The 22,023-nt window shown below is 39.2% G+C and overlaps 1 protein-coding gene across 4 annotated transcripts in view; it reads left to right on the top strand.

Annotated features, from left to right (window-relative positions):
* Nucleotides 1-22,023, top strand: part of aux (cyclin-G-associated kinase) — a 482,129-nt gene that overhangs the window by 396,515 nt on the left and 63,591 nt on the right. For 2 of the 4 annotated variants that reach the window (XM_090404277.1, XM_090404298.1), the window contains exon 22: nt 1,117-1,443. In XM_090404277.1, coding sequence (XP_090260403.1) covers nt 1,117-1,443 — 327 coding nt within the window. The remainder of the gene's footprint in view (nt 1-1,116; nt 1,444-22,023) is intronic. The other 2 variants (XM_090404291.1, XM_090404283.1) reach the window with 2 other exon arrangements.

The following is a 22,023-nucleotide window of genomic DNA, read 5'->3' as shown; positions in this document are numbered from 1 at the left end:
TGGATTTCAGACCAGCTTCTTCAGAGCACAAAGCAGCATTTTATAGTTTATATATGACACTGAATAAGTGAAATAATTCAAATTGTAATAGACAAAAGTTCTAAAGTCCAAATTTGGTGCCATGTAATATTGTAAAAAAATAAGTATTACTGCTATGTGGGAGTTGATCTTAAGATAACAGTCTCTCAAATTTTTGGCAAATTAATGCAACCGTACTTGTTCAGGTTAGGAGAATTCTTCCTAGCCATGGCTGACTATAAAAATAATCTTTCTGATATGTAATAACTTCTAAATAGCACATTAGTTTTCTTCCATTTAATCCTTTGTGAAAGGGGTCCAAAGTATGCTTTGCTAGTCCTGACTTGCCATAATAATGGTAGTGAATGTATTTTTTGTTCTCCAAGGCAGATGTTAATAGATCTTCCTGTCTGCCCATAGTACACCAACTCAGAGTCACAAGGAGCTTCATACACTCCTGGATATGCTTGAGGATGAAGTGGAGTTTATCCTTAGGAGAGCAGATCAGTGTTACTAATTTAACATGTGGTGTGAAGACCATGTTTTATTTTCTTAGAGTTAGCCATGGCTATGAAGAATTGTCCCAACCTGAACCAGTATAGTTGAATTAGTTTGCCAAAAATTTGGGAGACTGTTATCTTAAGATCAATTCCTACATAACTGTAATACTTCTTTTTTTGCAACCTTAGGGGATGCTGAATTAAGACTTTAGCTCTTTGGTTTATTACAATTTGAATTGTTTCACTTACTCATTGTTGTGTGTAAACTATAACATGCTGCTTTGTGCTCTGAAGATGCTAGTTTGAAATACCACAAAATACAAGCCAGTTAATAAACACCTTTTATATATATATATATATATATAAAATAGCTCACTTGTTGTTGGTAATACCATTAAAATAAGTTATGAATTTTTTATGTTAATTTGATATGTTACACATCACTTGAAGGTATGGTATTCACTGTGAAATGATGATAATGAGGTGGTCATTTATACCGTTAAATTTTATTTTAACATACTGAGTAATTTTTATTGTAACAGAGCAATTTCTGATATGTTAAATTTTTCTTACAACTTCATATTTAGTGATTTGTCAGTTCTTTTATTTCTGATGTTAGGAAACTTAAGTGCAAATGCTGGACAAAGCCAGACCAAAACATTTACCTCATGGCAAAAACCAGCAGTGGCTCAAAAAGATTCTCTAAATGCCAGTCCTCAAAACTTCCCACGCCCTCAATCATATGGAGGTACCTCAGCTTCATCCTGGCAGTCTCCACAGAACTCCCATCATGGTTCAACTGGAACACCTTCTGCTTCTCAGCAAACAAAGCCTGGTATTAATCAGCAAAAGTCAGACTATAACAGGAACCACTTTTCAAGTGTGTTTGGTGAAAGAGAAGATAGAGGCCCCAGAAAATCAGGTGGTAAGAGTTATTCTTAAATTTAGCATAACTCTTAAATATATAATACCTTTCATAGAAATAATGATTAATAATAATACTATAAGTTGGTCCATTTTTCCATTCCAGTAATTGCTTTAACAGACCATGTAATAAATAAGTCATGTAATAAAATGGTAAAACTGATATCTTGTATCAACATTTCTGACATAAAGTAAAGTGGTGTATTATGCTTGTTAATTTCATTTAAACAAACCAAACAGTTATGAATGCATTTCACTGTGGGTTGTTTCAGTTGCTGCTTGTGTGTACAGGAAAGAGCAAAATTAATTTCATATAAACCAATAAATAACTTATAGAATGGTGATTTATTGAAGACACTGTAACTTGGTCAGTATCACCATTGCCCATTGGTTGGAAAGATCTGAGTTCGAACCCATCTTGAAGATGAGTTAGCTAGTCTCATATGGAAATGGCAGGGTTTCTCTCTCTCTCTCTCGCTAACTCAAGTTTTCATCTTGCAAACCAGCTATAAGATATATGAAATTAACATGCATAATACATTTGCCTTGTCGATGAACAACCTATCTGCTCGATATAGAAGAGGTCATGAACCAAAAAATTTGGTAAACATTAGGATAGTAGAGAGGGAGATACTTGTCTTTAACTAAAAAGAGTCCATAAATTTAATTTTCTTGCCAATTTAGCTGTGCATTCCAATAGCCTTTTAAGCAGTAGTCAAAGAGTTTCTATTCCATACAGTGCGGTGCTAATTCCTCTTACCATGCATTGTCATATGCAAGGCACTGATGTAAGGTGTCTTCCCTGTTTTATTAGGTAGGGATATATGCAGAAATATAAGGCAAGTCATTATAATAAACAGGGAAGGCACCTTACATCAGTGCATAGTAAGAGGAATTAGCACTGCATTGGAAGTGAAATGTCTGAAGGAAGCTCTGATTACATTCTCAGAGTTAGGAGAATAAACTACATGGAAGGTCAGTAGATGAATAACACTTTAAACAGTTGCTAAAAAGAATGTGGAAGTGATGTCATGAAAAGCATGATGACAAGGCTCAGGAGTAGTAAAAACTGCAAACCAGAGGAGTGGTAGCTGTGGTGAGGTAGGCAGAATTAGATTGTGAAAAGAAGTTAGTCGAATGAAATCCAAAGGTATTTTACTGCTGTACAAAATGCTACCCAAAAGTTCAGGGAATTCGATTGGCTCACATGAACTGGTTGTAGTACTGCCTTCCACTGTTATAAGGGGCAAGCAGTACCCTTCATGAATCAGTAAGCTGAGAGACTGCATTTTTGGGTGATGTGTTTTTGTAATGTCATGTTTTAGTGGTTCTGTGTTTTTGTTCAACTGAAATAGGAGGACTGAAAAACTGGTAATGAATTATGGCTTTACAGTTAAGACCCAGAGACAAAGCAGCAGTTGTCACAGTGGAAGTTGCCAAATTTGCCAGAGCTGAAAAAAGTGCTTTCCATTTACAGAAATGTCCTGTTAATGTTTTTTTTTTTGTACATCCAAGGCAAGGATTTCCCTTTCTCTCATTTATTGTGAGGTTTTGAATCAGCGAAGGGAGGGCATTTACATGAACATCCAGACGAGTGGAAGAACAATGATTGGGTTTTCCACCATTAAAAAAGGCTGCACACGCATCACTCATTGTTTGACAGTTCCTGGCTTCCAAAAACATAACGTATCCCCCCCATTTGCCTGACTTTGTCCTGTTCTTGAAGATGAAATTTTAGCTGAAAGGGTGTTGTTTAGACCCAGTTGAGGAGATCCAGTTAGAATCACAGTGGATACTCAACACACTCACACTTGAGGACTTCCAGGGATGTATGGAAGGATACTGCTTGCCCCATGGAAAAAACACTGGGATTACCAGGAACCTCGTTGATTGTGAAAACTAGGAGTTAGGTAAGTAATTTTTTTTTTTAATGGTCAAATTCCCCAAATGTTTTGGGTAGCACCTCATATATCCATCCAGGAAAAGGAAGAATGGCATGGAAGAATATCCTTGGTGGATGTGGATGGTAGGAAATTGTTAAATGCGCTAGAAATAGCTGATTATCGTATTTTTAATTTAGTAAGGTATTCATTATGCACAGGCCTGCTAGCTATGTGGACATCAAGAAGACAAGAAGAAACTGAACAAAAGAGTAGAGATAGATGAGTTATGAGTATTAATACTGTTACAAGAACTTGATTTGTAAAACAGTCAGCTGGATTGAATATGAGCATAAGTGCACAGAAATATGCAAAATTAGCAATGTTACTAATTGTTACTAGATGTGACTAGTTAAGTTTGAGTCTCAGCACATTCATGTTGATGTTATCATTATTATTAACGCCAGACTTCCATGGAGTCAAAAGACTAATCACGGAAGGTACACTCTGTTCCACACAAAGCCCATCAAACCGTACTTTAAACTCATTCAGTATACCTGTATTCACCGCAATATCAGGCAATACATTCCACTCACCAACCAATCTCCATGCAAAGAACCTGTTTCATGTGCTCCTGCTCACATCCTCTTTATGCAGCCTCCAGGGATGTTCCTCTGTTCTACTCCCCCCCCCCCAGTTCTCTGAAAAATTTTATCCTTGTTAACCCAGTGACAACTCTTTACCAACTTAAATATTGCAATCTCACCTCTCTTCTTATCTGCAAGGATTTGTAAACCCCTCAATCTGTCTTCATATTCCAAAGACCAGTTACCGCTTAGTCTTCTCTGGACCCTTTCCGGTATATCCTCATTGCCATGAAACCATGAAGACTAAATCTGTGCACAATAATCTATACAAGGCCTGATCAAGGTCTCATACAATGGAACCAGAACCTCTTTATTTCTATGCATTAAGGTCCTCCACATCATTGCCATAATCTGATGTGATGACTTCACTACTTGTGCATCATGACCTCTGAACTTCAGATACTTGTCACCACCACTCCAAGGTCTCTTGTCTCCTCAACTTTCTTCAGAATTTTCCCACCAAGTGTATACTTTGCATCCAATTATTGCCCTGCCAAATTTCAGAACCGTACACTTTGCAATGTTGAGCTGACAGTTCCATATTGTTGTCCACTCATGCAGTGAAACTAGAAACCATTACCATAATGTTATGGAAAAACATGTCTAAAAATTTTAACTAATTAGATTATAAGCCAATATTTTGCCTCTTCTCATGGGCACAAAGAAATACTAAACACATTCACACAGGCAAACCAGCTGGAAGACATATGCGGTCTGATTTCAGAAGACCAGTTCCTACATTACTATCTGAACATTCCACCACTGCATCCTCTATGGGTGCAGTGGCAGAATCTTGCTGAAGGTCTCACGATGATGGTCTCCAAGATTTTTGACAGTGTGATGTAGCTGAATTTGTTTAGGTTTGGAGAATGTTGTAGTGCTGTGGTAGATTCTAGAAATAGTCTCTCTGATTTGTATCTGTTTCTGCATAAGACTGAGGATTTTTTCAATTCAATCTGGTGATCTGTATCCATAGCATGGTCTGCCATCCTGGAATGGCTGTAGTACAGATGGTGAACACATTTTCTGTGTTTTCTTCTAGGCAGCAATTAACTGTTCTTCCATTTTGCAAGAGCAAGGGATTCTGTAAAATACCAGGAAGATTTAGATGGTAGAGCTTTTAATGATAGGTAATTTTTGGTGTGGTCTGAAGGAGGTCTGTATGTTATACCTTTTCAAAATACATGTAGTTTTTTTGGAGGTGTATCCCAGATATAGGGGATAGCAATAGATTTTTTTTTGTTGGGAAGTGGGGATTGGAGGATGTGTAGAGAGCTCTGTTGATTTTGTGATGGTGGGGGGGGGGAACTATTGGCTAAAACGTATTAAAAATGTGATTAAATTCATTGGAGAGGCTGGTGTCTGTTATTGGAGCAGATAGTTCTAGCTCTATTAGCTAAGATTTTGATAACACCATACTTGCTGGGAGGAGTAATGGTGTGATAAGTGATGGATGTACCGTCCAGAAAAGGATAAAGATCTGTTGAGAAGCCATGTGACTAGAGCATCAAGGAAGGGCAGACAGTTACTCTTTTTCTTTTCAATGATGAAATGAATCCTCAACTGTTGCTGTTGAGGTGTACTAAAAACATTTCTAATAAGTCCCTGCAATGTGGCCAGATGGAGAATATTTCAATGGTCTAAAAATAATAATTAACACTAAATTTATTTAGCTACTTAGATATTATAAGCCTCTTTCAAACCTAAAATATGGCTACCCTATTTTGATGATATGTTATCCATTTGACCACATAGCAGAGATGAAAAGGGAACTGGCTGCCATTCCTTGACATTCTAGTCACCCAGCTTCACAACAGATCCTTATAATTTTCTGTCTACAGAATACCTACCCACCCTGGAAAGTACAGGGTGTTCGGGATAAATTTGACATATTTATAATTAATTATATTTTTCCGTAAGTTACATGTATTAACACACACTTCTCTTCATTTAAAAGTTTGGACCCTTCTTCATTCATATACAAGATGTCAGAAAGGATGGATAGCTGGAACCCACCTGAATCATGGAAGAGAATAACTTGTATCATGATGATTCGTGCCCGCCATCAAAATAAGGATATTACGACTGCTGCCCAATGCTCCCTGAATACAGTAAAAACAATCAGGCATGAACTAGAGACTTGCAATGGTGACTACGAGGATGTAGCAAGAAGAAAGATCCCTAGCAGACGATCTGATTGCGTTCGTACAGCAGAATTCCTCGCAAATCTGCAGGAACAGGTGTTGAAGAACCCTGGCATTGGAATTCGGGCTTTGTTCGTGGAGTTGCTAACTGTAGTCAAGCCCTGGATAACAAGGGTAGCCAATGGTAGGCCGTATGTATGGCAGCAGGATTCGGCCCCTTGCCACACCTCTGGGAAAAGTCAAAAATGGTTGTCTGAAAATTTCTACGACTTCACCAGTCCAAATGTTTGGCCTCCAAACTCCCCAGACCTTAACCCCATGGATTATTTTGTATGGGGCGCAGTTGAAAAAGACACCAATCGCACTTCCAGTAATACAAAAGCCCAGTTAATGGATAAAATTAAAAAATTAAAGTTTTTGTGGCCCTTCCCAGGGAGACTGTAGCATCAGCTTGTTCGAGGTTCCGAAGCAGAATTGAAGCTGTGATCGATGCTAATGGTGGTTATTTTGAGTAAATCTTGTTGATAGTATTGTAATTAACTCTGCCTGTAATGTTTTTTTGTCAATTCATTAAATTTAATAGATACAAAGAAGATTTTCTTTTTCCTTACGAAACTGTCAAATTTATCCCAAACACCCTGTATATCCATCATCTTGTATCACACCACCACCCCTCCCACCCATATCATCACTATATGCTTGAATTGCACTAGCCTCTCCACTAAATTCAGTCACATTTATACTTTTTTTAGTCAATGGCTTCCCTCCCCTTAACAAACTCAACAAAGCTCTCTGTCCATCTTCCAAACACTCCCCCCCTCCCCCTCCCAAAAAAAATCTTGATATCTCTATACAGGGTGTTCGGGATAAATTTGACATATTTATAATTAATTATATTTTTCCGTAAGTTACATGTATTAACACACACTTCTCTTCATTTAAAAGTTTGGACCCTTCTTCATTCATATACAAGATGTCAGAAAGGATGGATAGCTGGAACCCACCTGAATCATGGAAGAGAATAACTTGTATCATGATGATTCGTGCCCGCTATCAAAATAAGGATATTACGACTGCTGCCCAATGCTCCCTGAATACAGTAAAAACAATCAGGCATGAACTAGAGACTTGCAATGGTGACTACGAGGATGTAGCAAGAAGAAAGATCCCTAGCATACGATCTGATTGCGTTCGTACAGCAGAATTCCTCGCAAATCTGCAGGAACAGGTGTTGAAGAACCCTGGCATTGGAATTCGGGCTTTGTTCGTGGAGTTGCTAACTGTAGTCAAGCCCTGGATAACAAGGGTAGCCAATGGTAGGCCGTATGTATGGCAGCAGGATTCGGCCCCTTGCCACACCTCTGGGAAAAGTCAAAAATGGTTGTCTGAAAATTTCTACGACTTCACCAGTCCAAATGTTTGGCCTCCAAACTCCCCAGACCTTAACCCCATGGATTATTTTGTATGGGGCGCAGTTGAAAAAGACACCAATCGCACTTCCAGTAATACAAAAGCCCAGTTAATGGATAAAATTAAAACAGTTTTTGCGGCCCTTCCCAGGGAGACTGTAGCATCAGCTTGTTCAAGGTTCCGAAGCAGAATTGAAGCTGTGATCGATGCTAATGGTGGTTATTTAGAGTAAATCTTGTTGATAGTATTGTAATTAACTCTGCCTGTAATGTTTTTTTGTCAATTCATTAAATTTAATAGATACAAAGAAGATTTTCTTTTTCCTTACGAAACTGTCAAATTTATCCCGAACACCCTGTATTTGGGGCAGCTGAGAAAAAATTACATGAAATCTTAAACAGTATAACATACAAATCTGTCAGGCTATACTAAAAATTAGCTACTATTATCTACTCATCTAAAAATCTGTTCCACCATTTAGATCATCCTGGTGTCTGCAGTATCCTTTGCTCCTGCAAGTTTAAACACATTAGAAAAACAGGCAGAACACAGAAAATATTTTCATTGTCTGCACTACAGCTGTTCCAGGGTGGCAGACCATGCCATAGATACAGATCCAGTGGCATAAAAACATCATGGGAAATGTCTCTTATATAGAAACAGATGTAAATAAGAGAGAATGTTGCTGGATTCTGCCTCAGCTACATCACATTGCCAGAAATCTGGAGACCATCACAATGAGACCTTCATGATTCCACCACTGCATCCATAAAGGGTGTCACTTCAGGAGCCAGCAGTTTTTTGAAATTAATCTTCCTGTTGATGCACATGCTTAGTATTTCTTTCTGCCATGAAAATGCCTTGGGACAGACTAGCATGATCATCAAGGGATTGGAGAAGCTGTTCGAGAATCCCTTCCAAAGGTTAGTAGGATCATGTATAGGGGGCAGTTTGTTTTAATAAAGGTAGATATTTTATTAGCAATGAACCCATGTTGTATCATGAAGTGATAACAGAGTTGAATAAGGGGAAATAGATATACCATGATAATTCTGGATTTTGACAAGATATTTGCCAAGACAAAGGATTTTCACATGCGAGGTTAAAAAAAAAATGATGGGTATGGGAAATAAACTCACGACATGGATAAGACAGTGACTGACAGAGTATCAGAAAATGCTGTGTAGATGTGATTGATTTAAAAGAAGGAAGGTTATTAACCACTGTCATAGGACGAAGTACAGATCCTATGGGCATTGTTGTTTAACTTATGTATCAGTGATGTTAGAAATGGTCTGGAGCAGGGATTCTCAACCTATGGTATGCATACCACTGGTGGTAAGTGAGCCACTGCCTTACTTGTACATCTGATATCTTGAATTAAATATAGTGGTACGCCATTGGAAAAGGTTGAGAACTTCTGGTCTAGAGGGTAATATTTGGTTATAAGATCTTGTATTAGTAATTTATTCACTTTGCACAATAAAGTGACATCTGAGATGGATAAGGGAAGTTGCTACACCATGATATACTACTGGACATACTACTGGACTTAACAGGAGTTAATGTGGTATCCTGTTTGCTATCCAGTTATTTGCCAATGATGCTAAACTGGTGAGAGCAGTAATAGAGATGATGTAGAGATCATGCTAGTAGTTTGGACAAAGGAAAACGGCTGCCTATTCAACATGCCAGAGTGTAGAGTTGTGCACTTCAGAATAAAAAACTTGTGGCTTTGTATTGCATAGATGGAAGTGCACTGCACAAAATGGTGAGACTCAGAATTTAGGAATACTGGTGGGCAGCAAGTTCAGAGGACATTTTGTGATTGGTGTTTGGAGTGCTCCCTATGAGGGTATACTGAAGTTTGTGAGTTACAAAGTTTAGCTGGTGGGTTCAAAGATTGGGATATGATTGAAACATACAAATTACTAAAGGGGTTTTATAGTGTAAGTACTAAAGAAATATTGCATTACATGATTGGACAAGAGAGAACAAGGAGTCATCTCTCAAGAGTGTGCAAGGGAGTGGTTATCAGGTGTAAAAGTAGATTTTTTTTGTCTGGAGAGTGGTAAATAAGCAGAGCTGTTTGCAAGAGATGGTCATTAATGCTTTGTCATTGAAGGCCTAAGAAGATGTGATATTTGTCATCAACTTTCTAATATGTACTCTCAAAGAGTATATAAGACACTATGATAGTACTACATGATAAGTTTACATTCCTCTTGACAGTTTTCCTCCAAATTAGACCTTTATCTTTCAGGATTCCAGTATTATCAGTTTTCTAAGACATTTCTGTCTGCATTAATCCATCTAGATCTCAATTCAATTATTTCAATATCGGAATATTGCAACTGTATGGCAAACAACTGTTTGCTATACAGTTGCAAACAGTTGTTTGCTAAACTTTCCTCTAGCATTCTCTGAGCATACATGAAATTAGCTCTGTTCACACATTCCTGAATGCTAACAGTGTCAGCCATTCCTAATATCTTTTTTATTGTTATGATTCTGCTACTGATGCCATCTGTTCACTCTTCTAATTTTTCTCAGAACTCTCACATCTGTGGTTTGCATTCTTTGATCAACTGTTTTATTTCTAACATAGCTTGCTCATCCATAAGTTAAAATTGACTAATTTTGATTGGTTTGAGAAGAATGACCTGAGAGGAAGCATTAATTGAGTAGCAAAGGATTTGGGAATAATGTTAAAGAGTGTACAGCAGAAAAATGAGGGGAGATTAGTGCCTTGTTGTACTGGCATACATAGTAAAGTTTAGTAGAAGAGCAATGATAATGATGTGATTGTAAGAAGAGAGGTCTGGAATATGTTGATGCTTAGAGTGCATTTGATGGTAGAAGAGAGCTGTATGTATGTTTGAAGAAGTTTCTATTCTCTGATCATGTGGAAGTGTTTGTGCAGGGAAACTAAAATCAATATAGTTGAGAGGAATAGCTTCATGTGGGAGGATGTTTTAGGTGACAGGGTATCATATAGGCTAGAGACAAGAATGGACAGTAACAGATATGGGACAGTTGAAATATCTTGTGTGTATGCCAACTCTGTCAGTACACACAACTGGCATATATATATATATATATAGAGTGGACTTGAAATATGCATTGTTTTCTATGTACGAATACCAGGAGCATCACGAATAATGGTAAATAAGTTTAAGGCAGTGAGTGACTCAGTCTCTCCAAAGATTGTTATTATTTAACAGAGGAATGTTGCTCTTTTAAGTTTTATGTATGATCTGTGATCAGAGCAAAAAGTTCATAACACCTATCAGGCCAGTGAAACCTAACTAATAAAAGGTGAATATATCTTTCATGCAGAATTCAGGTCCTTTAAATAGTACAAACCAAGATTATTCTGATGCTGAAGGTTATGTTCTCATAATCTCTCTCTGATAAATTTTTGAAACTTTAAGTTTCTTTCTATATATGACAACAAAATATGGTTGGATCCTTAAAATTCTCCATTTCAATACTATAAAACTGTCATTAAAATTTATAGGAAACATTTATTTAAAAAAGCAATACAACATAAAAATCAACAAATATTGCATTTATTTAAAATTTTGAAATAGAGAGATGAATTAAAATGAATTTGCGATAAATTATGATGCACAGGAAAGGTTTTTTTTTTTTTGAGAGAGAAAAAAGCCTATGTCTGATTTCTTCATAAATAGTTCCCCTTCTGAAGAAGAAAAAACAAACTTTTGATGAATGGTACCAAAAAAATTGTATTGCAGAATAAGTTTATTCATTAGCCTTGAATTTTTTGGCAATTGTGTATGACCTATTATCCAATGCAATCACTTCAGGTGCCATGGTATGATTTCATCACATGGTACCATGTGATGAAACGATTTTGCCTACTTTTCATCTACATCACTTTTTTTAGGTGATTCATTAATGTCAAGTAACATATGAAAAAGGAAGTAGGATGTACTTCCTGTTTCCTATGTTGTCACCCTGATATTTTGCATATTTTATGTTGAAAGTTTTTCACTTGGGGTTTTACAATAAATTATAGATACCAAGAAATTATATTCTTGGTTTCATCCTTTATCCAAGTGTAAGCAAATAAAGTTTGCATGTGAAGAAGTTTGCAATGCAGATATTCTTACATGTATAATGCTGTGCATTATACATGTCAGTAAGGATATGGGATACTAAAGCAATTGATGTGAAGTTATTAGCATCTATATACAAATAACCCCGTCGTGAATTCACTTCACGTGCAAACTTTATTTGCTTACACTTGGATAAAGGATGAAACCAAGAATATAATTTCTTGTCTTCTTTAATTTATTGCTTATTTTTTATATTTTGTAAATTTTGAATCTTCACATAAATTATAAAATTCCAAGTTTGTTATTTATGGTCAAAACTACAGGGTGTCCCAAAATTTATGCAAGATTTAAATTTAGCGCCATTTGTGCGGTAAAGTGTTGCCAACGAGAAAAAAAAAGACAGCGTGACAGCTGACAGTTCAGGGTTATCAAAAATGACCACACACACAGCGAAGAGAGTTCATTGAATGGATTATGGAACAACAACAAGTGGATGCTTATTTTTCGAACAAAATCATCTTCAGCGATGAGCCTCATTTTCATCTTGATGACATCGTTAATCGACAAAATTGTCGCATTTGGGATTCAGAAAATCCACGAGTGATTGTTGAGAAACAAATGCATCCACAACGTGTCACTGTTTGGTGCTGATTTTGGGCTGGAGGCATCATCGGTCCATTCTTCTTCGAAAATGCGGCTGGTAAGGCAATAACAGTTAATGGTGCTCACTATCGCGACATGATAATCCAGTTTTTTGTGCCTAAATTGCAAGATATGGATGTGGACGATATGTGGTTTCAACAAGATGGTGCCACATGCCATACAGCCCGAGAAACAATTCCATTACTGCATGAGTCATTTCCTGGTCGTGTAATTTCCTGTTTTGGTGATCAGAATTGGCCGCCCAGATCATGTGACTTAACAGCGTTGGACGTTGGGGTTTTTTGAAGTCTAAGGTTTATGCCAACAAGCCCACGACCACCCACACCTTGAAGGAGGAAATTGAGCGCTGTATCAATGAAATTCAGCCACATTTATGCAAAATGGTCATGGAAAATTTCGAGAAAAGAGTGCGTATGTGCCAGCAAAGCCATGGAGGCCATTTACCCGATATGTTATTCCATGCATAACCCTATACTGTATACTTTATGAATCAATAAGAAATTACAATTTTTAATTAAAAACCTGTGTTTTCTATCAAAATTACTTCTTGTGTGAATTTTGGAACACCCTGTATACTTTTTTGCAGTTTTAGTACTCTGGATGTCAGCAAGTTTATATTAAGTATAATAAATTTAGTTTAATCCTTTATCCAAGTGTGAGCAAACAAAGTTTGTGCCTGAAAGTAACTTCAGGACTGGGGTAAGGTGGTACAACACCAGAACAACTCGTTGCAAAGGTGGAGCAAGCTACCAACACTCCTGTCTCAGTATCTCCTATAATACAAAACACATCTCCTTGCGGATATGTCTAATGTTATGCATTAAGGGAAGGGCCACCACCCAGACTAGTTTTGACCTTTATTGAGGTAGAATGGGAGTTCATGTCTCTCATCATTGGCCTTTGGAGAATAAAGCATGCTGAGGATCAGCAGACAGTAAAAGAGGAGTATGATATAAGATAGAGTAGGATAGTAGGAGGTAAAAAGAGGCCTCAGTCAACCTGTTTAGCCTTATTGGCTAATTGGTCTGTAACATATAATCTCAATTTACCTGTTCAGAAAAAGGTTAAACATAGACTTTTGTCTATAGTTCACATATTATTTTATCTAAAGTAATGATTTACTCCAGTATTAATGGAGGTTCTTTTTATGTTACTAGATATAATATCCTTATTTTTATTCCAGGTAAATAATTTTTTTTATTTTTTTATTTTTTTAAAGACAAGCTGTAAATAATAGGACTTATTTAAATATTTATTTTAAATCTAAAATAACAGGACTTAAGGTCCGGTAAGTAGGAATGAATAGGAACTTACTGAGGAACTTGTATACCTGGTACCACTGGGACTTAGAATGGGGAAGAGATTGGCCCGGGAGGTGCCGCTCACGAGGAGCGGCACCGCCTCGCAGTAAGCCTTCGCCGCCCGGGTTCTCAGCTCTCCCCCCCCTTGTTTGGAGTAAAGAAACTGTGCCAGCGAAAGCTTTGTGGCTAGGGGAGACAGAGTGGTTATTCTTTTTCCTGGGGTGGGGGGGGGGGGATGGTGGGGTTTTTTTTGGGTTCTAAAGAGATATACAGGGCCTGATGCGTCCCTGTATAAGAAAGCATATTGTCGGTGGTTTGCAGTATTGATTCACAAATTTAAAGTCTCCTAGTAAGTGCCTTTCTTGTGCAAGAAATTTGGGTAAGTAGAAAAAGAAACCTTTTCTTATTCTTGCATACATTAAATTTGCGTCTCGTAACTGGGATTTTTTCCGTACTTTCCAGATGTGATATTTTAGTACATTGATTAGGAAGATAGCGAACTTTTGGGTTTTTTGGACTGGTGGTGGGAATTGTAGTCGTACGACCTCTTCTACTGTCAGCATGGGGATTCCCAATGCTGTGCTGAGTCTCCGCCAGATGCGTTGGGCTGGTGGGCAAAAATAAAAGAAGTGGTCCACCGTTTCCACGTCCCGGCAGACATCGCAGAATGGGTCGCACGGGTTAGGTGCATACCAGGATTTCACCTGTTTCACCGGGAGCCGCCCGTAGGCTATTCTCCAGGCTAGATCCCGATGAAAAGGCTGTCCCCAGCTATTTTTGATGTTTCTGAAGAGAATTTCATTATTTGTACTAAGATTGGGTGTATCACACCTGAAAAGCTGGAAGAAATCCCAGTATACTGCTTTGGGTTTGTGTGTGAGGATTGCTATTCCTCTGTCTCTGAGTGTTGTGATCGATTTCACTACTGTACAGTACCACTTGGGCAGCCCCCTTGCGCGGGGTCCAGCATAGTCCGTGATCCCAAAGAGGGGGAGGAAAAGTCCTATAAAATATCTAATTAGTAGGCCAGAAATGTGGTTGGAGTTTAAGGCCTTCCGTACGGTTTTGAACGTGTTTGCTTGTAGTAAGCTTTTGTGATCGGGCAGAGCATAACCCCCTTCTTCCTGTTTGAGTTGTAGGTATTCTTTCCTTACTTTTCGTTTTCTCCCATTCCAGAAGAAATCCAGGAGTTCTTTTGATAACTTATTTTCTTGTGCCAGTGTGATGCCTGTGATATTGACAGTGTGCATCAGCATTGGGGTGACGATTGTTTTTATTACTGTCGCTCTGCCATAAAAGGAGAAGAAGGTTGGTTTGAACAGCCTTATCCTTTCCCTGCTTGTCTCCTGCAATTTTTGGATTGGTAGTGCTAGGGTGTCTGAAAAGGGCACGCCTAGTATAGTTAGGGGCTGTGTCTGTAGCATTAAACCGTAGGGAAGTCCAGTGCTATGGAAATTTCCGAAACTTTTGATTTTGGTTTTTTGTGCGTTAACGCGAAGACCACTGACTATGCTGAATTTTTGCAGCGTGTGCAGATAGATATAGATGGACTCAGAGTCTCTGAGTGTAGCCACTACATCGTCTGCATATGCCACTATTTTGCATTGTCTGGAGCCTTGGGGCAGTGGAATACCGTTAATTGCGGGGGTGTTATCAATTCTTTTGATTAGGGGTTCTAATACTAGGGAGAAGAGGAGGGGGCTTAGCGGGCAGCCTTGCCTAACCCCTCTCTTTATGCGGATTGGTTCTGTTAGAAACCCATTAATAGATAGTTGGGTCGTGGCTTCCGCATACATGTTTTTAATTGTACGCCGAAGTCTCGGGCCCATGCCTGTTTTTGTAGGATGTTCTGCAAGTACCTGTGGTTGATGCTGTCAAACGCTTTCTCCAGTTCGGTGGAGAGAAGTGCCAGGGGGTATTTTTTTTTTTTTTTGGCCAGTTTGATCAAGTCCCTTAACAAAAAGAGATTGAATTCCATAGATCTACCAGGGATCGCGTAGACCTGTGAGCTTGTTATTATTTTTTCGATACCGCCCTTAAGGCGCGTGCAGATAATTTTTGCAAAAATCTTGTAGTCTACGTTGGTTAGGGAGATTGGACGCCAGTTATTCGACAAAGTCCGATCTCGGTCTTTCTTGGGGATAAAGATGGTGTGGCTCTTAACGAATTCCTCGGGGATGTTTCCCGAAGTGAGGAATTCGTTAAAGATGTTTATTAACGCTGCCAATGCAAATTCCCAGATAGATCTATAGAATTCTATCCCCAGTCCGTCTGGCCCTGGGGTCTTCTTTGTTTTCATCATTCTGCACGTGGCCTTTAATTCGGCTGCAGTTATCGGCCTGTCCTGCAGGACACTAAGATGATCGGGAAAACGTGTTGCGTCCCACTCACTGAAGTCATCCGTGCCCTGCCGGTCAGAGAAAATACCGATATACTGCTGATGAAAGTGACGGAGTATTTCGTTGGTTGAGCATAAAATCTGGCCCTTCTCCTCGATCTGGTGAATCGTTTTCTCATCATTAGCCGCCACCCGTTGGTTGTAGAATGCGGCGGAAGGTGTTTCCAAATTTCTGAGATAGTCTCGTTCGAAAATCGAGGTCTTCGACTCTACTCTGCCGTTCTTGCTGCAGCTCTATTTCTACTTGCCTGATGAGATGTCCGCAGGGAACTCCGCTCCGTTCGTTTGTCCGGTACCAGCCGAGTTCCCTGTAGAGATCCCTCAGCCGTTTGCGTTGTTGGAAGGCCCTTTCGCGCCCGCATTTTTGGAACAGTTCCCTAGCCTGCCACTTGAAGCTCAGCCAGTTTTCCCAGTCCCAGTTGGTGTTTGTCCATCTCTCACAGAGGTTCTGTAGCTGGTCGCTAAAAAGACTGGGAAAGGTGGGAGGAAGCCTCCAAGGCCCTCTGGCTGTTTCCATAACCTCTGGGAGCGTGATTTTGAGTATGACCATTTTGTGGTCGGTTGTCATGTTGTGCACTGCAGTGTGACGTATCCTCTGAACATATTGTTCCAAGTTTTGGGACACGTACACCCTGTCTAGTCTTGTCGCTACCTGGCCGCGGCACCACGTAGTTTCTACTTTGGAGGGGTTATTCCGCCTCCAGATATCGACAAGATCAAAATTAATACAGCATCGTTTTAAAGCGTCAATGCCACCAGTTCCGTTGTTTGGATTCCCACGGATTTTGTCTAGACGTATGTCTTCCACACAGTTCCAGTCTCCTGCAACTATTAGGTGTTCTGCTCCCAGGAGATAGTTTTCAAGGGCAGAGAAGAGACCAGTTCTGTGGTATGGATTGTTCGGGGCGTAAACTGCAGCCAGTTGGATGGTATGGCCACCGTACTTCCAGTCCACCGTTACTAGGCGTCCTGTGGCGTCTTTTTGGACGTTGAAGAACCCCCCCGCGATTGGGGGGCGAATTAGTATCCCCACCCCTCGCGAGTGAGCGTCCCCGAAGCACCAGTAGCTGGTGACCGGATAGCTTCTCGAGAAGTTCTCCACATCCCAGTGCTTATAGAAATGGGTTTCTTGTATCAGGAGGATATTAATTTTGTGTGTTAACATTATCCTCCAGACAGCGCTTTGCGCAAAGGGGTTGCGTAGTCCGTTAGTGTTTAAAGTTGCGATTTTAACTTCCATGGTGGTGTTAGGATGAGGGGGAGGACGTTATCTGGTGTTTGTTTTATGAAGGCCGGTTCTGGTTCCTCGTCGGAGCTGGTTGCACTTTGAGCATCCGAGACAATGACGAGCCTGTCTGTAGAGTCAGAGTCATTTCGTCAGAGTCCATTTCGTGGACTTGGGGTTGTGCCAATTGATCCATTACTGGGGGTAGGCTCTCTAACATTGTAACTCTAACGTCATTGTCGAGGCTCTCTATGACGTTAGGCTCTCTAACGTCATTGTCGAGGGGCTTTGCGCCTATTGTTCGACGTTGACCTGTGGTCTCTGTTTCGTCCTCCGATGACATCATGCTGCTTTGTTTCGCTTTTTTCTTTTCCTGTGATTCCGTTTCTCTTGCGCGCTTTGTTGGGGCGCTGGGTGTGACCTCTTCCTCTTTCCTGCAAGCTTCATGGTTTGCCACATTGATGCTGGTGATGTTCTGTGTGTGGCGGCTTGCCTTGGGTATCTTTGGGGTTTTCGTTTCTGTTGCTGCTTCCTTTTCAGCCTGTTGGCCGAGCTCCGGAAAATCGCTCCTTGATATTTTCTCAGGGTTCCCGATGGGCGTTGCCCTAATCGGTGTTATGGTCCCTCCTGTTGCTTCTGAGTGTGTCTTGTTCGGACATGTGTCCAATTTGTGGGTCAGAGCCCCACACTTAATACAGGGTTCTGTACAGCTTTCTATTTTATGCTTTGACGATTTGCAATTTCTGCATTGTATTCGAGGGCAATCTGCCCCAAGGTGTTCCTCCGAATTACATCTAAAGCACCTTTTTTTCACACCTGGGTAGTTCACCATTACCCTCGTTCCCCCCAAAAAAACAAAATTGGGGACTTCTTTTTTCATGTCAATCTGGATTTCAACGTCTCCTGTTTTCCATCCTTTATAGTCGGCGTGCTCAAGCGCTTTAATCTCATGGATTTCCCCCCATTGACTGAAGAATTTCTTGACTTCAGGTTCATTCTCTAGGTATTCTAGTGGAAACCTGGTTATTTTTAGCGTTTTGTGTAGGCTCCCTACTAGAAACAGTCTGATTGTTTGCCCACAACAAATGAAACCCTCTAATAATTTCTTTTTTGTTTGTTCGCTTTTGACCACTATTTGGAATCTATTGTTCCCATAAGGTATAAAACCGTATATATTTTCAGCCCCTACTGTTTCGATTAGAGCTCTCGCTAACGCCCGCTGATCTACGGGCTTCGTGAGCTCGATACCGAGCGTTCTAGTTCTAGGGAAAAAATGCGACATGGTTACCGAAATTCCTGACTACTGGGTGTAGAAAGGGGATGTAAGGGAGGGCAAAATCGAGGAATGTTGGGCGTTCCTCGCCGCAAACAAAGCGATACCAGAATAGACGGATAAAACAGGCAATAAAAAGAAAAAAAAGGTCTTACCAAAGCTGGGGTACTACTGTGGAATTTGAGCATGGAGCTCTCTTTTCGGGCCGTTGAAACTGGATCTTCTTGAGAGGTAGACGTCTGCCTTCGGCCGGAGCTTTCTCGGGGGTCCTCGGGAACTGTCTCTGGTATCCGCTGCGTTCTATCGATGTCGATATTGAGGTCTCTTCAGTGGGAGCCAGGCCCAAGCTGAGTTACCAGGCAGAAGCATTCGCAGGTCATCTTTACCTATAGGAGTTGCCAAATGGTGTGCCACCCTTTTTTAATAAATTACTCTGGATTTAGAGAAAGACGTTGAAAGTTTATTTTTCACTTGGTTAGAGTATAATAAATTTAGTTTAATCCTTTATCCAAGTGTGAGCAAACAAAGTTTGCGCCTGAAAGTAACTTCAGGACTGGGGTAAGGTGGTACAACACCAGGGCAACTCGTTGCAAAGGTGGAGCAAGCTACCAACACTCCTGTCTCAGTATCTCCTATAATGCAAAACACATCTCCTTGCAGAAAGGATTAAACTAAATTTATTATATTCTAACCAAGTGAAAAATAAACTTTCAACATCTTTCTCTAAATCCAGAGTAATTTATTAAAAAAGGGTGGCACACCATTGGGCAACTCCTATAGGTAGAGATGACCTGCGAATGCTTCTGCCTGGTATCTCGGCTTGGGCCTGGCTCCCACTGAAGAGACCTCAATAAAGGTCAAAACTAGTCTGGGTGGTGGCCCTTCCCTTAATGCATAACATTAGACATATCCACAAGGAGATGTGTTTTGCATTATAGGAGATACTGAGACAGGAGTGTTGGTAGCTTGCACCACCTTTTGCAACGAGTTGTCCTGGTGTTGCACCACCTTACCCCAGCCCTGAAGTTACTTTCAGGCGCAAACTTTGTTTGCTCACACTTGGATAAAGGATTAAACTAAATTTATTATACTCTAACCAAGTGAAAAATAAACTTTCAACATTTTTATATTAAGTAGTATTGATATTTTAATACTATTAAAATACTATATTAAAAGATCTTTATAAGAATGCAGTTGCAGTAGTTAGAATAGGTGATGATTTGGGGAAATGGTTTAAAACAAGCAGAGGTACTAGACATGGGGGACCCAATATCACCAAGCATTTTCATCGCACATATAGAAAGAGCAATGGATAAAATGAAGGAAGATGCAAAAGGAATATCAGTGCATGGGATGAGAATTAACAATCTGAGATTTGCAGATGACATTGTTATTACTGAAGAAGATGAAAGAGAACTACAAAAAACATTGAAACTGTTAAATGAGGAAGGGAAAAGATTTGGACTTGTTATAAACTTGGAAAAAACAAAGACAATGGTATTTGGTGAGAAGAACATGAAACAAAAGATACAAGTGGATGGAATTAATATAGAAAATGTAGAACAATTCACATATTTAGAAAATAAAATGACATATGATTTGGACTGTAAAAAAGAAATAAAGATCAGGATTGCAAAGGGAAGAACAAATCTGAAGTCCATGGATAACATCTGGAAAAGCAAAGTAATCAGCCTGCAAACAAAACTAAGAGTACTGGAAACATGCATCTTTAGCAGTGTACTGTATGGATCTGAAACGTGGGTAATAAATAAGGAATCAAGAAAAAGAATTTCGGTATTTGAAAGAACTTGTTACAGGAAGATTCTAAGAATAGGATGGGTACAGAAAGTCACAAATGAAGAGCACTATCTGAAGATTCAACCAAAGGAGAATCTAATGCAGAAGATCATAAAATGGAAGCTGCAATTATTTGGACACATCTGCAGAATGAGTGAGGACCAGAAGATAAAGGCATTCGTGTTTGGTATTATGGATGGTATAAACAGAAGAGGTAGACCATACAGACTGGATAAATGACATAACGGACTGGTGTGGAATGGGTGTACAGAAACTGCAACACTGTGCACTGGACAAAGAAAGGAGGAAGAAGATAGTGAATGAGGCATCAGACACCAACGGGCAGTGAGTCAGTGGTTCATGATAATGACGATTGATATTTTTAAGAAAAATTTTAATACTGCTTAATATGAACTAAAATAAAAACACCAAACAAAGTTCCGACAGCAAATACAACAATCCTTTGTTTGAAGTGGCAAGATAAAGGGAGAATTTTTCTGCTTCAGCTGGTTGAATACTGAAGCAAAACCAAATATTTGGCCTATCCTCATTAGAAACTATGGATGGAGGAATTGGAAGGTAAAGAGATCAACAGTACATGGAAGCTAATTAAAGCCATTGTTAGCAGCAATGGCAAAATGTGTATCACAAGTAAGAAAAATAAATAAAATAAATTGAATGATAAAGGATATCAAAAAAAAAAAAGAAAAAAAGAATTCTGATGAAAAATAGACCATGGGAAAAAGCATAGTGAAAGAGAGATGAACAGTTGTGTGAGGATATAAAGTCCAAGTAAGAAAGATGACTGACTAGTATAGTGAGAAGTGGAAAATTAGAATATCAGAGGAGACCAGTACTGCATTCAAGAGAAAATCCTAAGGAATTCTTTTGTTATATAGCGGGCAAGAAAAGGAATAAGTGTGGATGAATGGTTTTTACTTGATGGAACATGTTGGTGAGTGACCAAGGTGAATGATATAGGAGCTATTTAATGAATGCTTTATTAGAGCATTTCATTCTAACAAGACAAAGGGAATGGAGTGAGTTGAAGAATTAGGAGTGCTAAAGTAAACATATTTAAAATATTTAGTACTTTGGATATCAGCAAGACAGTGGGACTAGATTCAGTTCTGCCATATGGCTTAGAGAAATGTGCTAAAGAACCAACAGTAAAAGGGAGTGAAAGGAGGAGAAGACAGTGGGAGAATGGAGACATCAAACTTTATATTACTTCCATGGTGGTTGTTAGGATATTGACAGTTTTTTCACTTGGTTATACTCTAAATTAAAGATGCCAAGAAATAATATTCTTGGTTTAATCCTTTATCCAAGTATAAGCAAACAATGTTTGAGTGCGAAGTATTTTCATGACTGGACTACCTGTATATAGAGGCTAATGACTTCACATCAGTTGCCTTAGTATTCCATAATGCAAAACATGCTCCCTTTCAGATATGTATAATTCAATGCATTATGGAAGGGGACCACTATCCAAACGAGTTTTGACCTTTATTGTGGTCTCATCATTTGGGGGCCAGACCCAGAAGAGATACCAAGGTTGAAATAATGCAGAGGTCATATATTACACATGTAAAAGTGATCAAAAGGTGTCACACCTTATCATTAAAATACTCTGGATTTAGAGATAGATGTTGAAAGTTTTTATAATATAGCCAGTGAAAAAACTTCTAACATTATTTTCCATCCAGAGTATTTTAATGATAAGTTGTGACACCTTTTGACTACTCGTATATGGGTTTG

Source organism: Typopeltis vanoorti, chromosome 2 (genome assembly GCF_054136105.1).
Source record: "Typopeltis vanoorti isolate ZY-2024b chromosome 2, IOZ_Tvanoo_1.0, whole genome shotgun sequence".
Taxonomy (NCBI): Eukaryota; Metazoa; Arthropoda; class Arachnida; order Uropygi; family Thelyphonidae; genus Typopeltis; species Typopeltis vanoorti.
This window is presented reverse-complemented; position numbering and strand designations above follow the sequence as displayed.